Source organism: Petaurus breviceps, unplaced genomic scaffold (genome assembly GCF_028583685.1).
Source record: "Petaurus breviceps papuanus isolate PSGF00001 unplaced genomic scaffold, PetGlider_PUasm1.0 216, whole genome shotgun sequence".
Lineage (NCBI taxonomy): Eukaryota > Metazoa > Chordata > Mammalia > Diprotodontia > Petauridae > Petaurus > Petaurus breviceps.
Genome location: NW_027185867.1, coordinates 6,746,309 through 6,770,946, shown reverse-complemented (window position 1 = coordinate 6,770,946; position 24,638 = coordinate 6,746,309). Strand labels below are relative to the sequence as shown.

Genomic DNA, 24,638 nt, shown 5'->3' with positions numbered 1-24,638 from the left:
TATATATATATATATATATATATATATATATATATATATATATATATCATTTCATCTACCATATCACACTGACTCATACTGAGTTTTCATTTCACTAGAATTCCAAGGTCTCTTTCAGATGAACTGCTCTCTAGCTACACCTGTACTTGAGAAACTGATTTTTTTAACCCAAATTCAACTTACATTTAACCCTATTAAGATTTATTTTAGCAGGTTAAAACCAATATTCTAGCCCGTCAAAATCTTTTTGGATCCTCACTGTCATGAAATGTTAGCTCCCCCTCTTAGCTTTTCTCTATCTACAAATTTGATGGGCATATCACCTGTGATTTTATTCAAGTCATTGATAAATATGTTAAACAAAGCAAGGCTAAGGAGAGGTACCTAGAGCAGTACCAAGTTGATACCAGACTTTGAATCCATACAACCTGTTCTGAAACAACATAACTATAGTAATAACCAGCCTATGTCTCTCCATCTTGACCACAAACACAGCATGAGAGGCTTTGCCAAATCTAAGTAAATTATTTCTACAACATTCCTCCACCCTACTAGTCTAGTACTTATTTTAAAAAAATGGACATGATGGCATCCTGGAACAACCTTGGTTATTTTGAGTGACCTGTTTCTGATGAAATTGTGTTGGGTTGTGTGTGTGTGTGTGTGTGTGTGTGTGTGTGAGCATTGCTTTCTTTTCTTCCCCTAGACCCAGTGGTAAACCTTCTTTGAAATCTTTAATTTAATTTGTAAAGTTTTATTAATACAACACAGTCATTTTTGAAAAATGACCTCTTCCTTGCCTACTCCGTTATGAGACTTTCTTTGTAAAGAAAGGCAAAGACCTTACTTGACTATTATTTGCTTTGTTCAGCAACTATCCCTTTAATAATACATTCTAATATTTTGCCAAAAATTGAAATAAAATTCATTAGCCAATAGTTTGTATCTCCTTTATCTTTGGAAATCAGGACAACATTTGCCTTTTTCCAGTCCTGTATCACCTCTTCTATTCTCCATGATCTTTCAAAGATCTCTGAAAATGTATGGCTTAGCAAAAACATTTTGCTAGTTCTTTTAGTACATTAGGATGTCTGAACTCACTGACAAATTTATTAAGGCATCTGGCCTACACATTTCTATCTTGACAACAAGAACAGCATGAAAGCCTTTCACAAATTTGGGTAAACAGTATCAACAACATTCCTCTATCCTACCAGCCTATTAAAAAAAAAGAAAGAAAGAAGGGTAGTCTGGAATGACCTGGATTATTACTATGTTATTTCTTATCTTTGGTTTAAACTCCCTATTAGCCATTTTTATTTTGTCTGTAACAGTATAAAGGTTATTTTCTTTGGCAGAGAAAATAGAAGCAAAATAAAGAATTAAGTAGCTTCCTTCTGTTTTCTCTAATCATAGTTCTAACAGTGCCAAGCAATCATCCTGTCTCATTTTTTATCTTCCTCTTATCTCTAACATAATGATTTTTTTTTTTCCTTAGCATTCCTTGACAGCCCTGATCATTCTGATCTATTTTCCAAAATAAACATCCCCAATTCCTTCTACCATTCTTCATTGGGCGTAGTTTCTAATTTCCTTATAATCTTGACCACCATCATCAGTATGTACCCCATTTTGCCAATATTCCTCCTAAAATATGGAGTTTGGACCAAATATATTCTGACTTGAGCAGAGTAGAAGCAAGGTCTTCTGTTTACCAGTTCAGTTTTATTCCCATTACCCTACACCAGTAGGGAAAAGATTCCTTGTCCCATCTAGGACTAAAAGTCTCTGCTTATACCACCTTACCCCTTTGTCCACAGGCACTTTCACATCCATAGTGAGAGATCCGGTTTCCCCATTGATCATGGCTGTTCTCAGCTGCAAGGAGAAGAAAAACATTGGAATTTATCTCCTGGATAAATATCTACTGGTCCCCTGGAGAGGATGGAGGTTACCAACCATCCCACTTCAGTGGAGGTGAAGATGAATGTTGGCAGTCTCTGTTCTCTTTAATCTGGATAGACTCTACACATGGAATCCAGAATCAGTTCTGGGATTTTTGGAGATCATTGCAATCATTCAATTCAGCTAATTATTTATGAAGTGCTTGTTACATGTTGCATATTACAGAAAGATGAAAAAGACCCTACCCTTGAAAAGTGTATGGTGCCATTGTGTTGAATACACAGATAATTATGTTTCAAGGCAGAGAGTATGAAGACAAAAAGGAGACATTCAGACAAGGTTCCAGAAAATTCTGAGGTGGGAGGGACCAGAGAATCAAGAAAGAGGGGATAGAGCTGACCCAGGTCATGAACAAAGCAGACTGCAAGAGGAAGAGATTTGCTTCAGGGTGGATTGACATGCAGCATATTTTTTGTGTTTTCATTGTTGTAGTAAATCTTCTTGGAAGAAGTTCTTGGAACACAGATTGATTTTTGTTGTTGTTAGATCATTTCAGTCCTGTCCAAATCTCCATGATCCCATTTGGGGTTTTCTTGGCAAAGATACGAAAGTAGTTTTTCACTTCTTTCTCCAACTCATTCTACACATGAGGAAACTGAGGCAAACTGGGCTAAGTGACTTGCTCAGGGTCACAAAAAGCTAGTAAGTGTCTGAGGACAGAGTTGAACTTAGGTCCTTCTGACTCCAGGGCTGGGGCCCTATCCACTGCACCACCAAGTCTCAGAGGGTTGGTTGACTTAGGCATTTAGAGATTAAATGAATTTGCCAGGGTGACACAACCAGTATGTGTCAGAGGCAAGGCTTGAGCATATGATAACAGTATATTTTATCATGATAAGGACAATACAACAGAACCTCACACTTCTATAGCATCTTAAAAGTGCTTTCCTCACAACAATCTGAGGTAGGGTAAATATTGTTATCCCTGTTTTACAGATGGAAAAACTCAGGCTCAGAGGGTCTGAGTGATTTACCTATTGCTAGTACATGTCCTCATGTCTTGAACCTGATCTGACCACAGATTTAGTGCTTCCCTTTTAGATTGCTGAACCTCAAGGGCTGAGGTAGCTAGGCAGGAGAATGGTCTAAAAAGAAATGAAGAAAGACCCCCTTTTCTTGTAACAGGATCCAACAATTGCCACAACAGCTGCAGAATGGGTCTGAGGGAAGGAGACCATAACTAGAAAAGGCATTTGGACAGACTGCCCGACAATCGCTTTGTTTTTTGGGGAAATGCCTTATGTCAGGGAAATAGACCGAGTCATTCATTATAATTATTAAAACAAATGGATCTCAGGTTTTATAATTCTTTTTCTCTAAAAGCTTGCATACATTCCGCGGTTCGTTCTCGGGACAACCCCCCAGTGAAAGAGGGAGGAGAGCGTGATTTTTATCTCCATTTTACAGTCAAGCCAAGAAATGAAGTGAAGGGCTTCAAGTCATGTGAAATGTCTGTGGCAAAATCAGAATCAGGCCTGCAACTGAGGTGTCCTCATTCTCACAAGCATGTCACATGCATGTAGTGTTGGCAAAACACTTTCCTCACAGCAACCCTGTGATGGAAGCAGTGCAAGTGTGCAGATTCTGATTTTACACATGACAAAACAGAGGAGCAAAGTGGCTAAGGTCCTTGGCTGGGTTCCCATGGCTAGTGAGTGCCTAAGGTAGGATTTGAATCCAGGTCTTCTGCCTCCAAGCACAGAGCTCTAGCCACTATACCACAATTCCTCTCATTCATACAATTTAGAATGTCCACTCCTATATTCAGAGCATTTTTTTTCCCCAGAATATCTGGACTCCACCCCTTTGCCTTAAAGTGGGAAAAACAAGGACTTGCTGTCTGCCTGTCCTCCCACACAGGGGCTTTTAAGAGGAGGAGATTGAAATTAAAGCTTGTGTACATGTGAATAAGGTGTTTTGTACATGTTGACAAGCAGCAAGGTGGTACAGCAGATAGAACAGTGGGTCTGGAGTCAGAAAGACCTGAGTTCAAATCTGGTCTTAGATACTTATTTAGCCGTGTGATCCTATGCAAGTCACCTTAGTTTCTTCATCTGTAAAATGGGGATAACAGTAACATCTACTTCCTAAAGTTGTTGTGAGAATCAAGATGATAATTGCAAAATGCTTAGAACAGTGCATGGCATAGGGTAAGAACTATATAAATGTTAACTATCATTATTATTATAAAACTGCTGTGCATGTGAACAAGGTGGTTTGTGGATGTTTAGGGGCAGCTAGGCGGTACCATAGACTGCTTGGTTTGGAGTCAGGAAGATCTGAGTTCAAATCTGACCACAGACACTAGCTGTGTGACCCTGGGCAAATCACTTAATTTTTATTTGTCTCAGTTTCCTAATCTGTAAAATGGGGATAATAACAACATCTACCTCCCAGGCAAGGATCAAATGAGATAAGAGTTGTAAAGCACTTAGCACAGTGCCTGGCACAAAAATGTTATCTGTGATTATTGTTGCTATTGTTATGTTTGAGCTGCTCTACTCTCTACCCTCCCTTCCCCTTACTCACAATTTCATCTTGGTCTTCCCATTCCACTTCGGAGAGATCCACACTGTTGTAGTTGGGCTTCGGTTTCCACTTCTTTCCATCTTTGTACTGCAGTAAGAAAAAACATGAGTGGGATGAAGTCCCACCTACCTGGAGCTTCCCTAGATGTTCACAAAAGCAAAGATTACAAAACTCTGAGAGGCCAACAATTCGACAAGCATCTATTTAGTATCTACCCTGCACAAGGCATTATGTAAAGTACTGAAGGAGTCTTTCAGTCAGTCAGTAAACATTTATTAAGCACCTACTATATGCCAGGGAATCTGTTAAATGCTGGGGGTACAAGAGAAGGTGAAAGGCATTCCTGGTCCTCAAATGTTTAATTAAGAAATGGTCCCTCTTGGGTTGAAGAATTTGTCATTTACTTGGTAAACAATAGTGAGCCATTAAAAGCTTTTGTTTTAGAGAAGTGAAATGAGGCTCTTTTTGTGGTGGTAAAGAACTAGAAGCTAAGAGGGTGCCCATCAGTTGGGGAGTGACTGAACAAATGACCTATGACCTAATGGTATTACATAAGAAATGATGGAAGGGGCTCTGTCAAGGAAACCGGGCAAGTTCCTATGAATCGGTACAGGTAAACTAGCAGAACAATTCACACAGTAACAACAACATTGTAAAAACCAACAACTTTGAAAGTGGCCCTCTAGGTCCTCAAGTGTGGCCCTTTGACTGAATCCAATTTTTGGCAGGCCGCATGTGGCTTCCAAGCAGCAGGTTTCCCACCCTTGAATTAAGAACTCTGATCAATGCAATGACTAACCATGATTCCATGACTAATGATGAAAAATAACCTTCTCTTTTACTTATATTCTTTTTTTTAAATTAAAAAATTTTTTTTTTTTGCTTTTTGGAGGGCCATTGGGATTAAGTGACTTGCCCAAAGTCACACAGCTAGTTTTTTATGTTAAGTGTCTGAGGCTGGATTTGAACTGAGGTCCTTGTGACTCCAGGGCCGGTGCTCTATTCACTGAGCCACCTAGCCACCCCTTAACTTATATTCTTAGAGAGTTGCTTAGAACACATTGAGAGATTAAGTGACTTTCCCAGGGTCACACAGCATGTGTCAGAGGCAAAAGTTGAACCTAGGTACTCTTGGCTTTGAGAGTGACTCTTTATCCAACATGCTGTCTCTTAAATTTAATAAAATGAACCTAATAGGGATCAATGCAAAGTCTTGAGTTAGAAAACCTCACCTTTATAAGTCCAAGATGGGGGAGGCATTGGCTAGACTACAATTCAATGAATTTGGTGGCTTGTAAACTCAATATATAATTGTTGTTGTTCAGTCATTTTTTCAGTCATGTTTGGCTCTTTGTGACCCCATTTTGGGGTTTTCTTGGCAAAGATAGTTCGACATTTCCTTCTCCAGCTCATTTTACAGATGAGGAAACTGGGGCAAACAGGGTTAAGTGACTTGCTCAGGGTCACACATCTAATAAATGTCTGAGATTGGATTTGAACTCAGGAAGATGAGTCTTCCCGACTCTACTGCTCCACCTAGATACCTAACTGTGTAGTAGACTAATGTAATTTCAGGATGCATTAAGAGAAGAAGAGCATCCTGTGGTAACTATAATTTCACTGCTCTCTTTCCTTATCAGACCATAGTTAACATACTAGGTTCTGTTGTGAGTCATATTTCAGCAAGGAGAGCTACAGTGGGGATAATGGAGGACCATGCCACATAATGATCATAAACAGAGAAGAAAAGAAGACTAGGTGTGGGTGGGTAGGGGACATGATAGTTGTATCAGAAGAGTGGTCCTGTGGAAAAGGGCTTGGATGTATTCTGTTTCACCCTGGAGGGCAGAGCTAAGAGCAAAGAATGATAGTTGGAAAGAAGAAAGTTTAGGTTGGATAGCAGGAAAATCTTTCTAACAATTAGAGCTCAGGGTTGTGCCTTATCCAAGGTCCTGAAGGAAAGACTGAATGCTTTCTTAGGAATGGAAGGTACTAGATAGCCTCTGGGCTCTCTTCTAATTCTGAATTTCAGTGATTCTGTGAATTTTCAGTCTATTCAAACTTCCGTTTCTTTCTGGCATGGGCTGCTTCCAGACAAGTACATGTATATTGAATATTCATGAAATACTAACATTTTACATACAAAACGGTGGTCCTCCCAGGACATGTTCTGGTTATATAATTGCTACATTCCCAGTGGGAAGTATAGTGATGTAAGTAGGTTATAGAAATAGAAGCATAGAGAGCCTAGGGACTACATGCTATGGGATTTCTGTATCTCACAATTTAGCACTTACCCATATATTCTCTTGGAAGGTTCATTATTTGTTTCTCTTGCTCTAGTCTTATCTTTACAAGGAGGTTATAAACTTCTAGCAGGAAGGGATAATGCCTTACATTTTCTTATATCTCTTACAATGCTTAGTGCAGTTTTGGGGATGTGACAGGTGCTCAAAAAATACTGATTAACTGATTTCATGAACTACCCCAGTTGCCCATGTAGGGGTCTCTAAGCACATATACCTACCAAGGGTCGGAGGTCAGGATGTGAGAGGATGTAACCATTGTTAGTATTCAGAAAGGCATAACCATGCACCCCTAGCTGTAAAAGAAAGGAGAGAAATGTATTTATTTTGCTCTATCTATTGTGTAGTTGGGATGGGAATGGAATTTACATATGACAATGTTGTCATAGTTGGGTAAGGTAAGGGGAAACAAAGCAATGATGGAACTCCATTAGGTGCTCTAACCTATTTCTACCCTCTTTTATATGAATGTTTTTGCATGTTCTATTCATAAGGGTAATAATAATATCATACTGTTTCCTAAAATCTTTCCTGCCAGGAGCTCTAAGAGCTTTGGGGACACAATTGTATTCACTCTCACAACAGTGCTATAAATTAGGGAGGGACAGGTGAGGAAAGCAAGGCACAGAGAAGGGAAAGAACTTGGCTAAATTCTTGCAAATCAGGAGTAGAAGTTGACTCCCAAGATCTAATGCCCAAACTCTTCTTTAGATAAACAGGTGGAAGGGGCCTTAGTCTCTCCCTAGATGTGACTACATCTGCCTAGAGATATCAATGGCTATAAAGTCAGAATGAGGCGAGTTGCACAATGGTTGCTTATGTCCTCTATGGGGGAGCCAGCCCTTTGCCCTAGATCAGGAGCTTACCTTATATCGGGGAGCCAGCTTCAGCAGCTCTCTAAGAGGCACATCAGAACCCACCACACCCAGGAGAATGCCATGAGATCTCTGAAAGGGTAAGCATTAGATTTCAATTTTGATTCTGTTCAGCAAACTTGTTAACTCCCCAAGTGAAGCCTAGGAGAGATACCAAATTTAGATAAGATACAGTTCTTACCTTCAGGGAGCTAACAGTCTAGTGGACAAAGACCAGACTGAAAACTCAGCTTTTCTGGGTTCTAGAAGAGGCCTTTGAAGACTCTTTCTTTGTATGTACCTCCTAGCTCTACTTTCCCAGAACTAAATGTAGGGGCCACAAGTACAATTAGCAGAGTGAGTTTATCTCCTATGAAGATGGAGAAAAAGTTGCACATTCATAAGAATTTCCCAGCTAGTGGAAAAGAAAGTGAGAGAGGAAGTGGAATCTCCCTCTTTAGAAGGGCATTAAATCAGAATCTGAGTGTGAGCTTTCTTGGTTGTTGGTTCTGCCCAAAGGAGGGCATGGAAATATCAAATAGAACTTTTAAGTCTGTCCAAGGAATTGAGCAACTAGCTGTAAAATCTGATGAGAAATCTATGGCCATTTTAGTAGACCCACCCACCACGAGACCCATCTTGTGGGATTCCTGGGGTTGCTACTCACAGTCTCATTCTTCTTGCTGAAGACTGGCATGGCCACTGTGGTCATAAGCAACAGGCTCTGGGGCTGCAATGCAAAGAGCTGCCAGGGAGGAGAGAGCAAAAAGCAAGAGGTTAGGAATGAGAAATGTCATAGGTGCCCAAATTCAAACCACTCATGTGGCTGCAGAGGATATGGCACTGATAGTCACATCTTCTCTACTCTTCTATAGTCTTCTCTACTATGGATGAGGAAGATAGAAAGTAAATATGACTTAAGGTGGCTGTCATCCTGCTGCTTGGGGGTGATGGAACCAAGCAGAAGTCTAAGTTCTTAGAGAGGAAATGCCAATGGGTCTGAGCTTCTTGTGTGGCTCATTTAACATCTGCTTTAGTCAAAGTACAGACCCAAATCTCAGAATCCCAGTACTCTCAGCCAAGCTCACATCCAAACTGCTAAAAGCCTTCTGATGTACTGGCAACATACAAGTGATTCTTGAGATTGTGGAATATAGGCATAACATACATATCCAAAAAATAACAAAGATGTACCACCATGTAAACACTAAGAGAATTCCACATTTAAGTATAGTTCAAACATAGCACAGACACGACCAAAGGAAAAACAGTACCAACACTGGACTTTTTATAGATACTACTTATGTGTTAAGCCACAGCACCACAAAAACATGCCACTAGACAGTTAAGTGTTCCACTGATCATTCAGTCATGAGACATATGTACATACATACTATCTCCCCCCATGATCTGGGATCTTCCTCAAAAAACTAGATTGTCATAAAATGCCTGACTTTCCATCTCGCCTGCCACACCAACACTTTAATGAGGTCCTTCCCGCTACACAGAAAAAGGAATTCACACTTTTTTTGGCAATAGAAATGTTCCTATAAAGTTGTATATTAGTAAATCTTTTGCAAAACGATTCACAATCTGAATTCTAACTAGTAGAGTTACCTCTTTAAAAGGAAGCTGCAGGCTGTCCTTTTGGGAGATAAAGAATACTTTGTGAAGTGTGCCAATAATTTATCTATTTTGTAAATTAATGTTTTATATTACATGCCTTTGTTTTCAATTGGTGTCACATCTGTATTTCATATGGCCTGGCCTGGTGGCAAGGGACTAGACCATGAATCTATGAAAATGAAGCACTTTTCTTCTTGTTCAGCTATTAAAAAATTTCTCCAGACAGCATCCACCCCATTTTTTTTTCTCTTGTCTGTCCCTCTAAAGGGATTAGGTACAATAATCCATGTTCACTTGCACTCTGTACCTGATACAAAATTCTAACCAACTCCCTTCCCTGTTTCTGTAGACATCTGCCATGGCGAGGGGTTAAGGCTGAGTATGTGCACATGTGTACCTCACATTTGTCAATACAGAGTCTAGGCCCTAGGATTGCATTAGCTAAGGACACTTTCAAAGTTCCAAAGTTCACAAAGCAGCTCCACCAAGGGAAAGAAAGGAGAATGTTGGATTTCTTATAGTTTTTTTTTAATTGGAGAAAGTTAAAGGATCAGATTTTTAAGATAAAAGTGAAGGTACATCAGCTATGGCATTAAAAAGAAAAAGGAGAAAAATTGATAAGGAATCTGTGAAATGGCAAAGAAAAGGTTAGGCAAAAAAAGTCTGGTACCATGTCTCTAAGTTATGAGATAACATGGGTTCCCTCTCTGCTATAGGCCTTGATCTTCCCAAGTTCCTGTTCCATTGGCTGCTAAAGGCTCTATAATTCTAGTCTCTGTACTCTGCCCATTGCAGTCCTTCTCTGACTCCAGTGTTCATGAGCCCAGGGACAACTATCTCCTTGATAGCTCCCCCATCATGCAGACAGACAGACGTTCACACAGGAAGGAAAATCCACACTTAGTGCACTAGAGAGGCTGTTACCTCTTCAGACCGTGGCAGCTTAGGTACAGCATGGATGAAGGGAGGACCAAATCATGTGAGAATGCAAAGCACGAAACATGGCGGCACAGGGAGACTGAGACATAATGAAGATGCATTCATTCAGTCAATAAATACTTATGAAACACCTACTATTGAGCAAGACCTTGCATTAAACATCAAAGGAACATGAACAACTTAAGGAGAAATTGTTCTGACAAGGAAAAGTTTTCCCCATACTAAGTGAGAACGGAGTAGCAGGTGAACAATGCTGGGAAGACACTTTTAAGGCCCTGCCCTTTCGGATGAGTTCCTTATAGGTAAATTAATCAGACGGTGAGCAAATCAAACAACTTTATTATTTTCAATGAACAAAAAAGAGATGAGAAAGACTGAAGCAGAAACAAGAATACCTTTGCCTTTGGGTCGATCAATCAAGTATTTATTAAATACCCTCTATGTACCAGGTACTATGCTAGAAATACAAATACAATACTATCTATGACAAGAAACTTACATGTAATAAATCATAAACAAAACTAAATGGAAACCTTGCAATTGTCTCTTTTACTAAGAAATCCTAGGCACCTCTCTGCCTTTCCATAATCATCCCAACATAACATGCAAAGTTAGCTTCTTTCTCCCAGGAAGAGGCCACCTATGTATAAAGAATGGTTTGGAAGGAGCTGAGAAGGTATTTCCCTTCCACTGCCCAAAATTTCTCCTTCACAACATTACCTGAAATTTCAGCAATAAAAATGAAATTTTTTTTAATCTTCTGGGAGAGAGTGAGGAACCTCTTTTAAATACACCTAGGATTTGCGTAGCTACAAATGTACAACCTATATTGAATTGCCTATCCTCCCAGTAAGGGTGGGTGATGAAGGCGGAAGGGAAAGAATCTGGAATTCAAAGTTTTAAAATCAAATGTGTTTAAAAATATTATTATTATTATTTTTTACATGAATTCGGGAAATAAGATATACAGGCACTGGGGTATAGAAATCCATCTTGCCCTACTGGAAAGTCGGAGGGAGAATATAGGAGAGAGCACATTGGGGGAGGGTGTATACAGTGGGATTGCTGTTTTGGGGTGGGGAGTAGGGGAAAGACAGGGAGAAAATTTGTAACTCCAAATCTTGTGGAAATGAATGGTGTGAACTAAAAATAAACATAAAATTTAATTAAAAAAGTAAATACACCTAGGAAGAGTAACCCATTAAACATCCATCTTCTACTAATACTTTAGTATCAATGAATTTATCTAATATGAGTGATTACAAGGGAAATGATTTTTAAACTATGGAAGAGGTAGGGAAAAACTTCAGAGCAAGAATAGCCGAGAAAGGATTGGCTTAAGTGATGTGCTAGGGTTATAGGCTCCAAGTAGTTAGTGAGCAGCATTGGAGTACCTGGAACCTTGGGGTGGGAAGAGATATCAGGAGGCAGAAGAGGGGCACTGATGAGAGAAATAGGAGAGCAATGATAATCAACTTCAAAACTTTATCCAGGGCAAACCCTGCTTACCCACTTCCTATCTTGAGAATGTGGACTTTCTGTGTATGGCTATTTAGGATTCACTGATTAAGGAGAGGGGGTGATCATGAGCCTAGGTTTTCCCCAATTCCTTTTAACTGGGCTTCGAACCCAGAGTCTCTATCCCCCAAGTCCCCTTACCTTGCTGTCCATGTATGCCTCAGTCCAAATGATGTCATGGTCATGATTAATGACCATGGGACGGCTGAGCACATGCAGGTACTCCATCACATTCTCCTGGACGTCTGCCAGGGTGGAGATCTGTGTGTAGTAGCCTATGCAGAAGAAAGGAGTACTTGAATAATCCTTCAGTCTCCCTCTCTCCCTGCAAATTATCTTTTTATGAATTTAGTTGAGTATTAGTCTGGGCATAGGATGGAGTGGGAGAAGGAACTGAAGGACAACTGGACTTCAGGTAGTCTCCAGCTTAGGTCCCTTGCTCCAGAGATGTCAAAGGCAAAGTTTGCATATGAAAGTTAATTATAAATAGACTTGTGACTGGTTGCCCTTTTTATTGAGTTCTGAACCAGAGGAAGTGAATAAATTACATCAATCAATCAGGCAATAAACATTATTAAGCATCTATCGAGATAGTTAAATGGTGCAGTGGATAGAGTGCCAGGCCTGGAGTCAATAAGACTCATCTTCCTGAATTCAAATCTGGCCTCAGACACTTACTAGCTGTGTGGCCCTGGGCAAGTCATTGTTTGCCGCCATTTCCTCATCTGTAAAATGAGTTTGGAGAAGGAAATGGTAAACCACTCCTGTATCTCTGTCAAGAAAACCCCAAGTAGGGTCATGAAGAGTCAGGACAAGACTTAAATGACTCAACAACAATTGTTAATAACAATTAACATCACCTACCTAGCAAAATTGAGTATAATACTTCAGGGGGAAAATGGGCATTCAGTGAAACAGAGGACTTTCAAGCATTCTTGATGAAAAGACCAGAGCTGAACAGAAAATCTGACTTTCAAATACAAGAATAAAGAGAAGCATGAAAAGGTGAACAGGAAAGAGAAATTGTAAGGGACTTATAAAGTTGAACTGTTTACATTCCTACAAGGAAAGATTGGTAACTTGTAACTCGTGAGACTTTTATCAGTATTAGGATAGTTGAAGAGGATATATAAATGTATGTATGTATGTATGTATGTATGTGTGTATGTAGATATAGACAGAGGGCACAGGGTGAGTTGAATATGAAAGGATGATATCTAAAAAATAAAGGGGTGGGAGAGAAATATATTAGAAGGAGAAAGGGAGAGATAGGGTATATTAGGGTAAATTATCTCACATAAAAGAGGCAAGAGAAAGCTGTTAACAATGGAGATGAAGAGCAGGGAGGTGAGAGGGAATGAGTCAACTTTACTTTCATTGGATTCGACTTAAGGAGGAAATAACATACACACTTAATAGGGTATCTTACCCTATAGGAAAGTAGGGAGGAAGGAGATAAGAGGCAGGGAATGAAAGAAAGGAAGGCAGACTGGGGGACAGGATAGTCAGAAGCAAACACTTTTTTTTGAGGGGGGAGGGCAGGGCAATTGGGGTTGGGTGGCTTGCCCAGGGTCACACAGCTAGTAAGTGTGTCAGGTGTCCTAGGCCAGATTTGAGCTCAGGTCCTCCTGACTCCAGGACCTGTGCTCTGTTCCCTGTAGCACCTAGCTGCCCCAGAAGCAAACACTTTTGAAAAGGAACAGGGTCAAAGGAGAAAATAGAATAAATGGGGAGGGGGGGCGGGATAGGATGGAGGGAAAAATAGCTAGTCTTTCACAATATGACTACCATGGAAATGTTTTGTATAGCTGCACATGTATAACATATATTGAATTGCTTGTCTCCTCAATGGGGGTAGGTGAGGAGGGAAGAAGAGAGAGAATCTGTAACACAAAGTTTTAAAAACAAATGTTAAAAATTGTTTTTACATGCAACCGGGAAATAAGATATACAGGTAATGGAGTATAGAAATCTATCTTGCCCTACAAGAAAGGAAGGGGTAAGGGGGTAAGGGGAGAGAGATGGGAACAGGAGTGGGGGGGATAGAGGGGAGAACAGACGGGGGGAAGGAGTAATCAGTATGCTTGCCTTCTTGGGGTGGGGTTAGGGGAGAGATGCGGAGAAAATTTGCAACTCAAAATCTTGTGAAACTGAATGTTGAAATCTAAAAATAAAAAAATTCTAGGGAAAAATAACAATTAACAATTGCTAATAACAACAAAAATGATTGTAGAGTTGGAAGGGACTTTAAAGATCGTTTAGCCTAATCCTTTCATAATGTTCATATATATAATGAAGGGATTAGACCAGATAATTAATTGCTCAGTTTCCTTCCAGCTCTAGGATTTACTGACTGTGTGACACTAGACAAATCCTTCCACCTTTCTGTGGCTTGGTTTCTGTACAATGGTGATACTTATATTGGTAAAATGGAAAGAGCATTGACTCTTCTGGAGTCATTTTTCTGATATTCACTATCTGAATGACTTTGGGCAAGACTTAACTTCCCTAGGTCTCAGTTTCCTCAGCTGAAAAATGAGAGGATTGGACGAGATGGACCCTAATGTCCCTTTTACCTCTAGATCTGTGATCCCAAGGTCAAGATCATATTACTTGTCAGGCATTTTGAATTCTTTTGCTGCTTTCCTCTGCAGCATGTGAGAATGGCTGGAGAACATTTAGTTAGTAAGGACATTGCTGACCAGAAGATATTTTAAGCTTGACAGCCATGAAGGTGGTGTAGAGTAATATAGAAGTGAATTCTGGGGACTTCTCCAGAAGAGAGAGGAAGAGAGACAACAATGGCCCCTGATAGACTCCATCCATCCCCACCTGCCTTGTGATGGAACGTCTGCTCTTAGCATTTCTGCCCAGTAAGCTCTCATGGTTGGCACCATGCCTGGTCTCTGATCAAAACCAATCTCCCTCTGTTGCATATGTTGACTTGGGGAAGTTTCAATAACAGGCTACACACCTTTGTTGTTGCATGCAATCCACTTCATCTTGTCAGCAAAAGTGACCTCTCTTCCAATGAGATAAGTAAAAACTCGAACCTGATCAAGAAAGAAAAAAAAAAGACCTAGATTAACTCAGAAAACCCATGCAATCAATTAACCAAGAGATAACTTCTGGCTTCTTTATTGTTACTTAATTGGTTGGCATTTAGGTATTAAGTGCTTTATAATTTCTAAACCTTCAATGTTTTTCTCCCGTTGTCTCCTCCTGTCCCCCTCCCCCATCCCCCCAATATGGAGAGAAGAAAACTGAGCCATTGTAAAGGCTTGTGATCTTTCATTTGATAAAGAAGAGGTTGAGGATAACAAGACAGAGAAGTTAGCAGCAGAGCTGGAAACACATTCATGGCCCTGTGGTTTCCAAGCCTTTTACCATGAACCCCTTCCTGCTCTATCTTCTGTACTAGCACCCTTGAGATCAATGCTGGCAATTATCCCCCTAGCCCTTCCCCATTCAGAAATTAACCTTTCGATCGGGCCAGTTATACTTCTCAAATATAGTCTCGTAGTCTTCCACTGCCCCATCAGTGATCAGCATGATGGCTTGGTTACAAAGGCCTCCTTGTCCATTCTCTTGGGACTGTAAGGGCAAGGGTGAGAGAAGGAAATGGAAAACCCAACAATACTATGTTCCCTCTGTTCTTCTCCCTGGACCCTCCTTCATGCTCTTTGCCCCTACTTCATATACATATTACATAGTGCCTTAACCTGCTTCAGGATCCTGAAGGCTTCACTCAGAGCCTTGTCCACAATCCCCACACCCTTGACCATCAACTCTTCTACAAGCTGCTTGAAATGCTGGCAAAGGAAGAGAGAGACAGAAAAAACACATAAAGTTCAATCATACAGACCCAGCATGGTAACAGGGTAGGAGGGAACAACTACCTGCTGTCAGCTTGGGTGATTGGTTAGACCAAACTGGTTTTGAGGCTAAGATTTCACAAATGACCAGTTCACTTCACTCAAATAGCCATTTCCCAAATACATACCACTGCTTTTAAGAACTCATTCTCTCCTCAGAGTGAGAGGATGAATGGCTCATTACAAATGCTTCTCTCAGAAATGACCAGTCAGAGCCAGCACCTACTCAGCCTTTAAGTCTTTTCAGGTCAATGACAGTCATGACATCTCAAGAGTGTGCTCTGCAATTATGGCTTATTATTGGGGAAATCTCCTGAGATACGAAAGGGTTCAATAATGGGTCCAAGTAGGGAACAAAGGTACAAGGAAGAGTAAAATTCAAATATTTTGTCTTCTAATCTGTTTTCACTACCACATATGTATGCAAGCTTGTATTTGGGAACGAACCCAAAGCCCATATGCCAAGTATCCCCAAAAGTCATTAAAACTTAAATTGGCACTAATGCTTTTGGGACAACATAGATATAAATATATATGCACACATATACACATACTCACATAGACACCCTACAATTTTACTAGTTCATTTTGCCTCCAAGAAGTGGAAAAACAAAGTTAAGTTTAAATCCTATATGGTCACTGATAATGGGACATATGACTTTCAAAATTGTACTTAATTTCTTCTTTAAAAGTTTGCTTTATGCATTTTTTTATCACAGACATTTTCATTTTCTCACCACCATAACCCTCTCTTGTCACAAATAAGGAAAAATGAGACGGAGACAGTGTCTGACAGAGTGTGTGACATTCAGCATCTACAGTCCCTCTCACCCTTCTTCCAAGAAGAATAGCCAATAATTCATCTCTCCACCTTCAACTAACGTTTTAAAGAGCTTCTCTCAAGGACCCAGGTTAATTGGCTATAATTTCTCTTCCTCTCTTGCCCCTAGGTGCCCTTATTTAGAGATTCAGACAATCTTGAGAGCTGGAAGAGACCACAAATTACCATCCAGTCCAAACTCTTCATTTTATAAATGAGGAACCTGAAGGCCAGAGACTTGTCCAAGGTTACACTGAGGGTGGCAGAAAGGAGACTAATTATAATATACTTCTCTTTGCATTTTAGTTAAGTGATTTTGTTGTCAGTAGTTCCACTACCTTGCCCCTGACCCCTCCCCTGTCTGCCACGTGTCTTATTGCTAAAACAGCAAAGACATTCTCATCTATTAGGGTGTAGTTATAAGAAATAGCTAACCTGAAGAAGAGACCAGCAACAGGCCTTATCCAGTCAAAGGATACCACCTCCCCTCTTCTTATCCTGTGATGGCCCCCAGAAACAACCTTGCCCAGTCTTAACCCCATACCCTATTCACATTCTGCCTAAGTTGAAACCTATGCAAGTTTTATCTTTTTGTTCCTTTGGAAAGTCTCTTGACTATGTGGGTGTGGCTTCCTTGATGGCAAACTCTTGTTTGTTTCCTTGTTTTTTCCCAAATTCATGGTATTGGGTTTGGTTATGGTTTTAGATTTTGGGTGTTGGTTCTGGTTTGTGATGGCTGACAATTTTACGTACAACACTCACCTCTCGATTGTCTCTGTCAGCCTGGACGAGAATCCCTTTAAAACAAGGTTCCACATAATGAACATAATCATTGTACTGTAGGAAGAAAAATTGTAGGGATGAGGGAGAAAATGAAACAAGGTCAGTTTAGATAGTTAGTCTTCGATGAAGCTTAGGAAGGTGGCCTGCAGGATCAGACTCACCCAAGTAGCCTGTGGACTCCTGTGCCACGGTCAGGAGTAGCTTGCACTTGTCAAACTTGGCTAGGATGGCATATGTGAGCCCTGAACATTTTATCTCTATCCTTCTGAAATGATGGACATTTGCCCTGATATGGATGTTGTTTCATCTTGAAAGAACTCAGAAAAGTAACTTCTGCTGAGCAAATTCAGTTGGTCTTCATTGCAATGGCTCAAGAGGGAGCACAATATAGTAAATAGATGGTTGACCCTGGAATCAGGAAGACTTAAGTTCAAATTCTTATTTGGTTGCTTTGGGACATTAGGCAAATTATTTAACCTCTCAATGTTCCTGGAAATTCTTTAAGACTATATATTGCAGATGACTTGTTAATCTACAACAATAGAGAAAATTCTCTAATGAAATTATATAGCTGAACTGAAAGGGAAAAAACAAGGAAATTACTTGATCAGCATTTAACATTAATGGTCAAGTGCTCTTCAATTAACAATCACTTAGCATCATCATGAGCTAGAAGAGATCTTGGGGTCATCTAATCCAGTGGTATTAAATTCAAAAATACAAAAGTGGCCACTAAACCATACATAGGGACCCCTAAGTTACATTTTCTCTTGCATTTTATCTATCTTGCCTATCCAAAGATATACCAATTACATTTTAATCTGACTCTGCTTCTATCTTGCCCTATGTTTGAAGCCTCTGATCTAGTCTTAACATTTTTAAATATGGAAACTGAGGCTAGAAATTTGCCTAAAATTCTGCTGGAGAACTGGCTTAGGATACAGACTCCAAGTTATAGGGACTCTGACTTCAAATCCAGAGCTCTTCCCACTCCACCATAACCTTAAAGCATTTAATTTGCAATATTCCAGGTGTAGTCAGCAGCATGTAACCTCCCTGCTTCTGCTTCTGCCTAGTCTTGACGATAGCACCTTCAGACATGTTCCCCTTAGCACTCTTACTTGTTATTCCTCAAGGGCTGGATATGCTGCTTCAGTTGGCTAAAGGGGCCCTGGTGTAGTGTGGGAGAGGCCTTCTCATTCACTTCCTACCTCCCTGGCCCTCATTCTGTCCTTTTGCTCATTGCTACAGATTTGGAGAATATCTTTTGCTTATCAACTAGGGAAAAGAATGTGAATTAACCTCTTCTTATACCATAAAAATTAAAGTTCTTGAGAGTTACTTTGGTGTTTTCAATCTACTTTTGGTCTAAGTCAGAAAAGAGGTGATATCCAGATATAGTACAATGGGACAGCCTTGATTTTGACTGGTATCAGCAAGGAGAATATGAAGAACGCATACTTCCCTCATGTGCTGCTCTTACAAGCAGAAAAACGTCAGGAATGGGATTGAGAGAAGACCAGTTGAGTCTCTATGATAGGAGAAGTGTGTTCATTTATTTCTAGTGAATGGCAGAAACCTGCTGAGTATACACCTCCTACTACATTCACAGAAGTAGAGATACAATATGGGCATGAGAGTTTGGACTTAAGCACGATGGGAGGCTGGATAAGGTGAGGTCTGAGGAGAATATGATAGAACAGGTTGATCTCTCCATGTTCTATCTTATCAATAATTCATACCAATATAGAGCTGACCAGTAGAAAGATGAATTTTGCATGGCACTTTCTTCCCTCACTAAATACCCAATATGTCCATGATACTAATAATAATTATTAGTATCTTTCTAATTAGTACTTAGCTATTAGTATCCAACTAACCCTAACAATACCTATTATTAGTATTACAGAAACCAAAGGTATTTAGTGAGTCAATTTAAAGAGTACTTTCTTCTCTATTGCCCCGTCTTTTTATCAGGGTTAAGAGATTTGTGACTTGCCAGTCACACAGCTAGTAAGCTTCTGAGGCTGGATTTGAACTCAGGTCCTCCAGACTCCATGGCTAGTGCCGTATCCATTATGCCACCTAGCTACCTTCACTATTGCTCTTTGAAGGAGGTGGGACATGATGCTCCTGAGTTTCCTACTAGCATCCTACCTTGGACTGACTTACTCCCATAGAACCCCCCTCTCCAAATATTTCTACTCCCACTCTTTGCTCCCACTCCCACTGTTTATCCTTTGCTTCCTCTTGCTGATATAAGTAATAATAAACAATGGCATTAATGAGTTAACATCTTGTCCCTCCTATGTAATATATTTGTGTTTCATTAGGAGTCTTTTGGAGACTGCTTTTTCTCAAAGTATAGAATCTTGGTGCTTTCAGATATAGTGGCTAGCTGGTGTGGTAAGGCCTTCCAGTGACCTCTGTTAAAGGGTCTGCCAGTTACACGCAAGCCTCACCTCTCTCCTCTCCCTCTCCCTCATTCCTTTGTACACTTATCACAACTACTCTGTAACTCCTCTTGCCATCATTTCCTTTTCTCTCTCTCTCTCTCTCTCCTTGAATGAAGGTCCTCAGTCATGAAATGACTGGGAAGTTCTAGAATACAGACATCTTTGAGGTTTTTTGCCTCCTATGTGCTCCTTATCACCAGGGTGGTGAGACTAGATAAATGGTAAAGGAAATAGAGGTAGGGGTGGAAATTGTTGTAAAGGTGGGAGTCAAGAATCATTCCAAATCAGGAACACAAAGGGTCACTCTAGAGCACAAGAGAACTGGGAACATGCCAAGGTCTATTGTAGAGGGTGTCAGGAAACATGCTAGAATAAATGGTTCACACATCGTTTAGATATCATTCTAGAACAGGCAGCACAGAACTGTTACTGGGTGAGGATTGTTCTAGAATAGGAGGATATATTCACCGCAATGATATTGACAAAGTCATTCTCCCCCAAGGTGTCCAAGATAGTAGAGATGGTATGCTTGGCGATGGCTATCTGCAGTCCCTTCATACTACCACTCACATCCACCAGAATCACAATATCCTTGGGAGAAGTGGCAGCTTGGATGTACCTTTGGAAAGAAGACAAAAGGAGGAAGAGGGGAAAGGATAGAGGACAGGACACAGATGGGGAAACCAGAGCTACATGAATCAGCTGAGAAAGGGCTATGGATTGTCCTTGCTCAGATACGGTCCTGGTCCACAGAACATCTGGGTAAGATGCTGGGCAGCTGTACCAGAAGCCCTGCTCCAGAACTACCAGCATGAACATCCTAGCTTAGAGTCACTGAGAATGAGGGAATATGCTAAGCCAATTGGTCCAGAGAATGGTAGAAAGGACAGATTCAAGGGACAGTCCTGGTTCAGACTGATTAAAATCCCACTGGGACGTGTGTGTGTGTGTTTGTATGTGTATAGGGAGATTTTTAGAATGAAAATTGTTAATTCTACTCTTGTCTATGCTTAAAAGTGAAATCATGTTCCAAGAGTCCTGTCCTAAGAATCCTGTCCGATCCTTTGAGCCTGAATCTGATAGCCTTGCCATGCAGTGGGATGATACAGGGTCTGGATAGGGAAGATTCCAAAGTAGATAGTGTAAGTGGAGGTTTTGGGTTGAGACCAAACCATGAGTGAGGAGAGGCTACAACAAGAAGAATCTCACTGATGAAAGGAGGCAGCAGAACTCTGCTTCCCTCTCTTCTTTTCCAGCTTAGACATCATTCAAACATAAGTAAGCTCTTTAGGAAAAGGGATCTTGAGTGTTGTTTTTGTTTTTGAGTCCCCAGAGCACAGTTGACAATAGTTGCTTAATAAATGCTTGTTGGGGCGGCCAGGTAGCATAGCGAGTAAGAGCACCAGCCCCAGAGTCGGGATGACCTGGGATCAAATCTGGGCTCAGACACTTAGCACCCAGAAACACCTGGCTGTATAACCTTAAGCAAGTTACTTAACCCCAACTGCTTAGGGGTGGCCCTGTGGTACAGTGAGTAAGAGCACTGGCCCCAGAGTGAGGATGACTTGGGTTTGAATCCGGGCTCTGATACTTAGCGCCATACCCAGAAATAACTGGCCGTGTAACCTTGAGCAAGTTACTTAACCCCAATTGCTTAAAAAACAAAAACAAAAAACCAACCCCCCCCCCAAATAAATCCTTGTCGACTGGCTGACCAAGGAGAAAGTTAAGGCCCCAAGACAATTAAGGGAAACTAGATGGGGGATATAGACCTCTCTCAGGAAACAAGTGCTTACCATCCTCGGTTTCGGCAATCGAAAGTAATGACTCCACTTTCATCAGGGGTCCACTTTATGCCTAGAGAGAAGAGAATTGGGACTGTTTCATCTGCTCAAGGAAACAGACTCAGAGCCATAGCTCATCTACTAACATTCGCATCCATGATCTCCTTTACTTAACAATCATCAAACTCATATAAAGATAGAGCCTTTGAATGCCAATGGTCTGCAGGTTGTAGCCCTGTGGAGAGCAACAATGAGGAAGAGAAAATGAAGACTTCTTTCTTTACTGCTGACTTTTCCCTCTTCCAATCACCAGACACAGAATCCTGCATGACCTGCCATAGGATAAGCAGGGAACTAGAAAAGGGGGACCCCCACAACTGGGGAGCCAAGGCCCTTATTTCTACTCAACTAGTAGGCAGATTCAAATATGAGCTTAAGTCAGACTCACATAATCACAGGATTTAAAAGTTGGAAGAGACCTCAATGGCTATTTAGTACAATTCATAAATAAAAGGAATTTATTCTATTATATCCCTGATAAGTTGCCATTCAGCCTCTGCATGAAGAACTTCAATGAGGGGGAACACACCACCCAGAGGCAGTTTATTACACTGGTAAACAGCTCTAATTGTTAGAAAGTGTTTCTTTACATCAAGTCTAAATTGGCTTATTTGCACCTTCTACCTTTTACTCCCAATTCCTTCCTTTTGGAGCAAAATAAAACAAGTCTAATTTTTCTTTCATGTGACGCCTTTTCCAGTACTTGAAGGCAACTATCACGTCTATCTAGTCCTTGAAAATGGGGACAAGTGTCTGTGCCCTAATAGGCAAAGAGATGTTAAAATAAAAACATGAAAGGGAGGGATGGTACTTTGATGGGAGTAGAGAGAGGAAGTATCATCATCCTAAATGGCAATTATTTTTAAGGAGAGGTACTCACTCATTCATTAACTTCGAATAAATACAATAGTGCTTTTTGCTCTCTGTCTCTATCTTTAGCATTTATATGTCAATGTTTGCAAAGCATTTTACAAATATTATCCTTTTGTATCATCACAACATCTGAAGGGGACAAGTGTTATTATTATTTCCATTTTACAAATGGGGAAACAGAGTTAGGCAGAGCTTAAGTGACTTGTCCAAACACAGTTAAGAAGTATCTGAAGATGCATTTGAATTCAGGTCTTTCTAACTTCAGGTTTGCTATTCTCTTCAATGCTGTTGTCTGGTGTTATTATTTAGCATTTCGTATGCTTATATCTTTGCTCTTCAACTAGATTCTAAAGTGTTCGAGGGTAGGAATTATATCTCATTTTATGCCGTATTTCCCACAGGATTCTATATCTTTTTTTAAAAGCTGACATTGACCTAGTTCTTTAAGGTTTATAGGATACTTTAAGAACATTATCTCACTTTAGCCCAACAACTATGTAAGAAAAGGGACTCCAGGTCCTACTGGTGTTGCTCAGTCATTTCTGATTCTTCGTAGTTGGGGTTTTCTTGGCAAAGATGCTGGAGTGCTTTGCCATTTCCTTCTACAGCTCATTTTACAGATAAGGAAACGGAGGCAAACAGGGCTAAGTGACTAGCCAAAGGTCACACAGCTAGCTAGTGTCTGAAGTCAGATTTCACCTCAGGAAGATGAGTCTTCCTGACTCTAGATCCTGTACTCTGTCCACTGAACCACCTTGCTGCCCACAGGTACTATTACCACATTTTATATATCAGAAAAGAGACTCAGAGGAGTATTACACAACTAGTTAGTTGTCACTATGGCCACACAACTAATTAGGAACCTAGATCTTTGTGGTTCCAGCATCCTTTCTATACTTATACCACAATACTTAGGAAATATCATTGGCCAAGTGCTGTATTTTGTTTTGTTTTCTTTTTGCTTTTTGGAGGGGGGAAGGTAGGGCAATTGGGGTTAAGTGACTTGCCCAATGTCACACAGCTCATTTTGTGTTAAGTGACTGGGGCTGGATTTGAACTCAGGTCCTCCTGACTCCAGGGCCAGTGCTCTATTCACTGCAACATCTAGCTGCCCCTGTACTTTGTTTTAAGAAAGGCAAGATATGGGAAAAGAAAGAATGGAGTTTGGATCCTGCCACTGACATTCATGAGATGTGGAATCATAAGCAAATTACTTCTCCTGAGTCTCACTTGTCTCCCTTATAACACTTATTTCCACTTCATGGGGTTAGGGGCATGGTGCCCCTGTGATCCTTGAAATCCATGTAAAATTTTTTGGCCCTCCCTTTGTACCAGAGAAAAAGTCGGCATTATTATGGTATTAAAAGTTAAAATGTTGATATTACATCATACTATACATTTTTTTATGCATTTCTGAGTTTCTAAACATTTTCTGTTGTCTGCTGGCCTTTTTGTGTTATCTGCAGCTTCCACAAAACTCCCCTAAAATTCCCATTTAATTTCTTATGCCAACTTGTGTTATATTGAAATTGCAATGGGGAAAGTTACTACATGGAAGGGATAACTGTCTTAGATCTGTGTGTGTTTATAGTCCCTATTTCACAGGATTCTTGTGAGGATCACATGGGATAATGTAGGCAAAATATTTTATTAACTTTAAAGTACCATATAAATGTCAATTCTGGTTGCATGTGGGCACCTCAGCATGGGTGGCACTGGGCAGTGTTTTTTGTTTAGGTTTTGGCCCGGTCTAGATATGCCTGAAGGACAGGGGTTTGTCCTTGCTGCCTATGCTCCCAGGACCTCAGAGGAGAATCTCTTCAGAAAAGAGTAGATCTAGAAAGCACATTTCCATCCCCTCTCCCTGCATCACCATTTTCATACCTGGATAAAGCCTGAAGAATCCAGATGAGCTGCCAAAATACTGCCAGGTCAGTGTTGGATCCCTTTGGAAATTCTCCACAAAAACAGGGTTTAAGGCTTCTGACATGTAGACTCCATTCAAAATATTTGGATCTGAGGGGCAAGATAGAGAGGGAGCAATGTGACCCCAGGATACACTTCAGGGTTCATATTTGACATAAATTAATTAAGCACATATGAACAATCAAATTAATCAACAAGTGCTTAGTGCCTATCATTTGCTAGGCACCGTGTTAGGTATTTGGAATAGAAAACAAAAAATGAAACAGTCCCTACTCTGAAAGAGAACACAGAACCATTTCCTCTAATACATTTAGCCCAGAGCCC

At 40.4% G+C, this 24,638-nt stretch overlaps 1 protein-coding gene across 1 annotated transcript in view; it reads right to left on the bottom strand.

Annotated features, from left to right (window-relative positions):
- The window catches only part of CACNA2D4 (calcium voltage-gated channel auxiliary subunit alpha2delta 4), a 169,991-nt gene that overhangs the window by 125,340 nt on the left and 20,013 nt on the right, over nt 1-24,638 (bottom strand). Inside the window, exons 6-18 of the mRNA XM_069094324.1 lie at nt 24,273-24,404; nt 21,468-21,528; nt 20,140-20,290; nt 17,195-17,269; nt 15,460-15,549; nt 15,218-15,331; nt 14,712-14,790; nt 11,879-12,012; nt 8,322-8,399; nt 7,667-7,747; nt 7,022-7,096; nt 4,495-4,581; nt 1,807-1,878 (exon numbers count right to left, since the gene is read on the bottom strand). Coding sequence (XP_068950425.1) covers nt 1,807-1,878; nt 4,495-4,581; nt 7,022-7,096; nt 7,667-7,747; nt 8,322-8,399; nt 11,879-12,012; nt 14,712-14,790; nt 15,218-15,331; nt 15,460-15,549; nt 17,195-17,269; nt 20,140-20,290; nt 21,468-21,528; nt 24,273-24,404 — 1,229 coding nt within the window. The remainder of the gene's footprint in view (nt 1-1,806; nt 1,879-4,494; nt 4,582-7,021; nt 7,097-7,666; nt 7,748-8,321; nt 8,400-11,878; nt 12,013-14,711; nt 14,791-15,217; nt 15,332-15,459; nt 15,550-17,194; nt 17,270-20,139; nt 20,291-21,467; nt 21,529-24,272; nt 24,405-24,638) is intronic.